The sequence below is a fragment of the Atta cephalotes genome (assembly GCF_000143395.1).
Source record: "Atta cephalotes unplaced genomic scaffold scaffold00085, whole genome shotgun sequence".
In the NCBI taxonomy this organism is placed as follows: Eukaryota; Metazoa; Arthropoda; class Insecta; order Hymenoptera; family Formicidae; genus Atta; species Atta cephalotes.
The window spans coordinates 33727-41476 of record NW_012130149.1 but is presented as its reverse complement, the minus strand read 5'-3'; the positions used below and the strand labels follow the sequence as shown (position 1 = coordinate 41476).

General features: G+C 30.4%; 2 protein-coding genes across 2 annotated transcripts in view; one reads left to right on the top strand and one right to left on the bottom strand.

Moving 5' to 3' along the window:
• LOC105624693 (hydroxyacylglutathione hydrolase, mitochondrial) overlaps window positions 1–1431 on the top strand; it is a 32253-nt gene extending 30822 nt beyond the window's left edge. The window contains exons 2-4 of the mRNA XM_012206048.1: window positions 392–737; window positions 800–903; window positions 985–1431. Of these exons, the coding sequence (XP_012061438.1) occupies window positions 392–737; window positions 800–903; window positions 985–1257 (723 nt within the window). The 3' untranslated portion in view covers window positions 1258–1431. The remainder of the gene's footprint in view (window positions 1–391; window positions 738–799; window positions 904–984) is intronic.
• Window positions 1432–1765: 334 nt separating this feature from the next.
• Window positions 1766–2615, bottom strand: LOC105624688 (non-histone protein 10). The gene is made up of 4 exons (XM_012206043.1): window positions 2517–2615; window positions 2370–2440; window positions 1950–2295; window positions 1766–1876 (listed from the first exon to the last, which is right to left on the bottom strand). The coding sequence occupies exons 1-4, from the start codon at window positions 2613–2615 to the stop codon at window positions 1766–1768; spliced, it is 627 nt and encodes a 208-aa protein (XP_012061433.1).
• Between the last annotated feature and the right edge of the window lie 5135 nt (window positions 2616–7750).

The window sequence follows — 7750 nt, the reverse complement described above, 5'->3', positions numbered from 1 at the left end:
GTATATATATATATATATATATATATATATATATATATATATTAAAAATTACATAATTCCATTTAAAAAAGTGGAAATGACCTTCATATCTTTTTGACATCTCCACCTAGAAAGAAAATAACGTGACCAAACTGTATACCCCAAACTATAAACTATTCCAACTTTCATTTGAAACATTTTTTTATATTATCAAAAATAAATGAAATATCCAAGATATTCGATTTAAGGACTACTGTACACACATACATACACACACACATACACACAAAATCTCTACAGTCATTCAATATACAATAGAATAAATGTCATGATAAAACATAGTTAACATACCAAATTTTTTAATATCTTTATTTCATATTCTTGTCATATAATTTTTTTGAAATTTCATAAGATTATCGATGAAGAAACACAGGAAGCTGCTATTGTAGATCCTGTCGATCCAGAAGCCGTAACTGCAGCTGTCCAACAAAATGATGTCAAATTAACAAAGATTTTAACTACTCATCATCATTGGGATCACTCGGGAGGAAACGCCAAGTTATCTAAAAGTTTCGCCGATCTCATGATATATGGTGGAGATGACAGAGTAGAAGCCATTAATCGTAAAATTGTGCACAATGATACATTCAATATTGGCAATTTATCAGTCAAGTGTCTAGCAACACCGTGTCATACACGTGGGCACATTTGTTACTATGTCACAGGAGAAGGACAAAATTCACCATCTGTATTCACAGGTAAAGTTAGATATATAATAGAAGAAAATTATCAAATATAATAATGTTTAACTCGCTTAAAGGGGACACGCTGTTTGCTGGAGGCTGTGGGAAATTTTTCGAAGGTACCGCAGATCAAATGTACAAAGCACTCATCGAAATTCTAGGCTCTTTACCTGAAGCGACAGTAAGTAATATTGGAGTAGTAAGTAGTATTAGAGTAAAATTGTAATTAAGTTCTCAAACGAATTATTTTTATAATTTATAGAAGGTGTATTGTGGACACGAATATACTATCAACAATCTCAAGTTTGGTTTACACGTGGAACCTGAGAATGTGGCAATACAACAAAAATTGGATCAGGTACACATTCAACGTGCTAATAATCTTCCAACAATGCCTAGCACTATTAAAGATGAAAAGCTGACAAATCCGTTTATGAGAGTGCATGAATTATCCGTTATGAAACACACACAACAAAATGATCCCATTCAGACAATGTCATACTTACGGCGTGAGAAAGATAACTTTAAAGTTTAAATTTTCGATAAAACACTTTCATTATTATATTCATCAAATATTTATGTATGTAGTTGTTAATATAAATTTAAAATATAAAAAATAAATGACTGAAACAAATTTTATTTTTATGTTTATATGTATAATGAGTTCATATGTATAATGATATCCAATAACAAAATATTCAGATATCTATTCTCTTTTTTTCTCATTTATCTGTTGTTCATTCAACTTCCTGAATTTTAGTTGTCACATTTTATCGCAATCCTTTATCTTTACAATGTAAATTTTTTTGCATAAAAATTTCTCGGATTATCTTGATTTCTTGCTTTTATTTTTGATATATTTATCAATGTCGATCAAATGTATTTGCACACGCATTATTGACACGCTTGGTGAATCAAAAGCAGATACACGAAATTATCTATAAATATTTGTAATTTTTTTTGTTTATAATTGCTATTGTACTGTTTTTACAAAATTATGATTATTCTTCTTCCACAATTAATATTCATTCCTTTGCCAAATATTATGTTATATTTATTGACAATTGACATGGTGCATCTTCAGTCTTCTTATTATATATTTGCATTTCAGCGACATATTTCTCTTTGGATTTTTCATACATGTCATAATATACCTGAAACAATATGTAATAAACAAGTCAAAACACAATCAATGTCAATACTCATGTAAATAATGTTACATCTTACTTTTTTATCCTCAGAACTGAGAGATTTCCAAGTAGTTGCCAGTTGTCTAGTAAGTTCTTGCTTACTAGGCTCTGGTTCTCCAGCTAAACGTTCCATCACACGAGGTCTTTGCTCTTGACAAAATTGGAAGAAAGGATTAGCAGGTCTTTTTGGTGCATTTGGATCAGCTTTTGTGCTCTTTCTTTTTGCTCCTTTTCTGGGCTTCTCCTCTTTAGTATTATGAAAGGTACCTTTTCCCCCTTTCTCTAATTTTGGAGTTGTTTGAAACACACTGTTCTCTTCAAGTACACCCATTGGAGCTTCCCGCCATCGATCTCCATGTCGATCCAATCGATCAATCAAGAATCTACAAATCAATATCACAGATGATGAAAAAATAAAAAATTTTAGATATTAAACAATATAACTTATAAAATTAACTTTTTCTCTTTCCTCGTGCGTCGAAGAAGCTTCCTTACTTTCTGGATTCTGTAGACCAACCTCTCATTTTCCTATTGTTTAAAAAATACTATATAGTTTAAAAAAAACCGTCGATAATGATTTCATTCCTCAAGGAAGAGACTTAACCTGTTGTAAAACTTCACATCTATCCAACAATAATTGATATTTCCTTTTGTAAATATCAACTTCTTCCGGTTCTACGTCATATTCGGAATCATCAGACATTGTGACTTGAAAATTTACAATGAAACGAGTAAAAAACAGTTACAGAGAAAAACAATTCTTCTAGATCCCCTACTTGGATTTGCTGCAGACATATAACCATAGAATAAGGGACTCCGCACAATAAAAGAAACAGGGAATAGAGAATAAGAATTTCAACCTATCAGAAATCATGTATTGTGGAATACACAGTTTTTGATAGGTTGAAATTCTTATTCCCCTAAAAAAGAAATCAACTCGAACATGTGCTCGAAACATAAAACTCTATTAATGGCGTTAAAATGAATAAGAACTATGGTAGGAACATATTACACATACGGGAGCATGCGACGCAACAAACCTATGAACCTTCGGAAAAACCATAGAGCTTATACTACTGGAGGGGAAATAGCCTATCCAAGCAATGACTACGTTCAGCAGAACGTTTATTGCAACTATTGGAAGTTTTCTTCGCGCTGATTGGGCTATGCTTTTAGATCAAGAGGAATAGTCCTATCTCAGCAGAGAATTATAAAACGGTTGAAAAACTGTTGTGTTCTGCTAAACGCAGCCAAAGAGTGGAAAGTGTGAGCAAGATCTAAGAGACAGAAGATTGTATTTATAAGAAGATGTATTTCTGTTCTACTCAATAACTTTTCTTCTTTTTGCGCATGTGCCAAAAGAAGATAGAAGAAGAGAGAAAAATATTTCTGTCCTGCTCAATAAAAAAAAATCTTTTATTTCCTTCCTTTCCGTAAAATAAAGAACTCTGATTGGTTCATTTTCTTCTGCTTCATGTATTATGCATTATGCAAGAGTTTGTATTTCCCGCTTAAAAAATTATATACATACGGATTTGCTGTTCATTCCGTTTATGCTCATTCCGCTTCATGGGAAGCGGGGATGAAGGAATTTCTAGCCGCGTAATGAAAATTGCAAAACGTTTGTAATTGATTCTGCTTTCGTTCCTAGTTACGCTATTCCGCTGCATAGGTTTCCTTATAAAGTCTGATGTCCACTATGAAATATAATAAAATAGAAATCGGTCCGAGATCTCGGACAGAGAAAAAGCTAACAAATCATATTTGAACAATTTGGTCACACTATTGCGATTAATAAATGTCTCGGACTGATTTCTAGCATCGTAGACTCAAAACTTTTACCCGGATCTACAATAGAGTTTTAAGCCATAAGTCATAAGAAATGGACGAATCAATTATTCTTCTTAAATTCGACTGTAATTGATCAATTTCTTACGACTTAAGGCTTAAAACACCTATTATAGATCCGTGTTAGGTTTAAACACAATAGGCCCAGGCAATAAGCATAGGCAACAGGAAATAATGAACCATCAGAGCTCCGGTGTACAAGTTCGATATTATATCCCAGAGCTCTAATTGGATAGCTCAGTATTCCTTGTTGTCTGTGTTTATTGCCTGTGCCTATTATGTTTAAGGTGCCATTTCATATTAACGCTCGACGCTCTATTTCGGCGTCAAAAGATACGTGACCATTCTACTTGACGCTAGCGTCAAAGAAGTTAAGTTGAATAACAATTAGCATCGTCGCTGGAACTTTGTTCATCTCGACTCTCGAAATGAATCATCTCGATTCAAAATAAAAAATGGACTTTGACATACGTAATTAATTTTTACAAATTTTACATCTAAATTTTACGATCTTCAATAATATCGTACGAACCAAATGATATATCTTAAAAATACATATATTATAACCTCAATTTTATTAAAAGATTATAATTAGCTAAAATATGATAAAATAATAATACTAAAAAAAATAATAATAATAAATTAGAAGTAATTTAGAAATATTTGTTGCATTAAATTTAATTTTTCAGGATAACTCTCTCAATCTCGTACAAACGTGCGGATTACATAAAACGATCTGCGAGCAAGCAGATATCGCTCTTGTCATCATGCTTGTTTAAAAGATTATACACAATACATAACTGAACCTGATACATTATATTTTTATTCTTTATTAGATAAATTATCTCCTATAATTGTTATATATTAAAAGATAGACATTTTATTATATTTATTATTTAATATATATTTTTATTTACTTAATTTAATACATGTTATTATTTAATATCTTGCAGATAATGGAGTAATTGTAATAAAAAGAATGCCAAGCATAAACAAAAAATAAATATAAGCAATCACACAAGACAAATATAGATAATAAATTTGTATAAAAATAATAAAAACTTTTTTTATTGTTTCTAATGTATTTAGTTTTTTATTTAGCTTTTGTTACGCCCATACTAGGAATATTATCTGAACAAAATTCTTGTGAGAAACAAAGAAATTCAAATGAAGATTTAAAAGCAAACTTAATCATGATTGTTGAGAATGTGAATTATAATATCGATCAGTAAATATTAATTGCATTAAACTAATCAATAAAAATGACACTTATTTCGGAAGTTACTCATTTATCTAAAGTTTAGAACATCTCTGTTGCTCACTCCTTTTTCCTACGGATCTTAGTACCAAGCAGTTGTGTTAATTGCGAGGCGATATTAGATAACTTTCTAGTTTCAAATAAGTTTAGAATAAGCAATCTGTCTCTGTACGAAGTACTAGAATTTATCTCTGTTTAATTGACTAAATATTAAGATTATTGTTATACTGTGAAGTTTTGTTCTTATCTTGTTTATCAATTAATTAATATTTGAATCTCTTATTAGACGAGAGGTAAACTTGTTTATATGTTCTGTTCTAATTAAATGTGACTGGACTTAAATGAGAATTGCGTATTCTTTTATTAAGAAACTTTCAATGATGATGAAGAAACTCTCATTTTAGAAGTCCAGTTACGAGAGTCTTTTTAGAATTATAAATTTCCACTATCACTACACAACATAAAATTACAAAAAATTTATGCTAGAAGTAGGCTAGAAGTAGCAAATACTTTAAATGGGAAAATTACAATCAATGAAACTAAAACAAAATTTAAAAGCTTATATAATACATACCGACGAATAATTAGATCAGAAACTAGCGCTAAATGAATCAGAGGATCGTTTCTGTATCTTGAAACGAAATTTACTAAAACTTACTGATAATTTCATTAGTCAACATCTAGTAAATTTGTTCATTCTTGTAATTTTCATCTTGTTTGAAAACATAAAATCCTGCTCAAAAAAACAATGGAAATAAACGGAATATTCCTTACGACTCAATAGAATTTTTATGAGATTTTTACTTGTTGAAAACATAAGAATTATATATTTTATATAAATGTCAAAAATATAATATTTAATACAATCTGTAATGATAATTTTAATATCTACAGCACCATAAGTATCAAATATTGACATAGATGATTTTATTGAAAACATATATTGATTAAATATATATTGATTAAAATGTATTCTCTAATTTTGTACAAATATTAAAATAATAGAACATAAAAAATATATAGAACATATTATGTGTACAACTTTGCTTCCGCCGTTTTCCTATAGATGGCTTTAGCGGTAAGTAGTGGTCGAAATAAATAGATCATGAACGTCATACAATAAACTTGGGCATCTGTCAACATAACCCCATAGAAACATTAGTCGATTTGTGTCTGCATCATAAAGTTATTCTCGATTGAAAATGTCAGTTTACGAGCCAAATTCTCGTCATTTGCGAGAAGTTTTAATTTTTTGCTTCAATATGAAGAAATCTGCGGCTGAGGCTCATCGAATGCTTTCAAATACTTATGGTGAGGCCACTATTATAGTGAAAGAACGTATCGTGAGTGGTTTCAACGCTTCAAGAACGGTGATTTTGACGTCCAAGGTCATGCTCTGTATTTGGTGGGACTAGCTCGGCGTAATGTATTATGAACTGTTAAAACCGATTGAAACAATCACAGGCGATCGGTATCGAACGCAATTGATGCGTTTGAGCCGAGCATTGAAAAACAAACGGCCGCAATACAACGAAAGACACGATAAAGTGATTTTGCAGCATGACAATGCCCCATGTTGCGAAAATGGTCAAGACATACTTGGAACGTTGAAATGGGAAGTCCTACCCCACCCGCTGTATTCTCCAGACGTTGCTTCCTCTGACTTGTTTCGATCAATGGCACACGGCCTGGCTGACCAGCACTTCCGGTCTTATGAAGAAGTAAAAAATTGGATCGATTCATGGATAACCTCAAAAGATGACGAGTTTTTTCGACGCGGGATTTGTACGCTACCCGAAAGATGGGAGAAAGTAATGACCAGCGATGGACAATACTTTGAATCATAAATGTATAACAAGTTTTTTACAATAAAGCCTCGAATTTCGGAAAAAAAACGGCGGAAACAAAGTTATACACCTAATATAAAATAAATAAAGAACATAAAATTATGAATCGTTTGGGGAAATTTGGGAAAAGCATTTAAATTTGAGAAATAGTATTGTAATTACCAAATTTTATCATGCTTTCAAGTTAGCACACAGCGATTTTATTTAATATGTTTTATGAATGGAATCGATTAGAAATCATTTAGGGAAGACATCATTATTATTTTCATTTGGGAAAAATCAGTATTTGATAATTCATTAGATTTACACATTACGAAAATGAACAAAGCCCGGGTGTAATATGGGTGCAGTACAATGAATATAGTAAACCTAAAATTGTCAAAAATTAATCAATTAAGCCTGGATCTAATTATGTAGTAAGAAATTATATGTATAATAGTAAGAAATCAACTTTGTTATAAACTTAATTATATTCGATTAATTTTCTTCACTTTCAACTGTGATTGGTCAATTCCTTATGGCTTAAAGTTTTCTACATTTATTGTACCATCCGAGTGAAGTTTGAGAAAGCAGTCTAACATTGAAATATTTGAATTTCGGAGTAATAAACTTCGAACATAAAAATGTACAATGAAAAAAAAATGGTTAGTACGTGTTATTTTCTTAATTTGTAAATATTATTATTATTTAAATACTTTAAGTGAATCTTTCTTCAAGAAAAAAAATTTTAATATTTATTCTTTATTTTTGTTATTTTTCAATAAAGATGAACAGACGATTTTATATACATACATGTATATCAAGAGATATTATATATATATATATATATATATATATATATATATATATATATATACATACTAATAATTATTAAGTTCTTTACTA

Coding starts and splice junctions, on each gene's coding strand:
- LOC105624688 (XM_012206043.1), bottom strand. CDS start 2,615: ATGTCTGATGATTCCGAATATGACGTAGAACCGGAAGAAGTTGATATT. Junction 2,441..2,516: donor GATGTGAAGTTTTACAACAG/GTTAAGTCTCTT, acceptor TTTAAACAATAG/GAAAATGAGAGGTTGGTCTA. Junction 2,296..2,369: donor CGCACGAGGAAAGAGAAAAA/GTTAATTTTATA, acceptor ATTGATTTGTAG/ATTCTTGATTGATCGATTGG.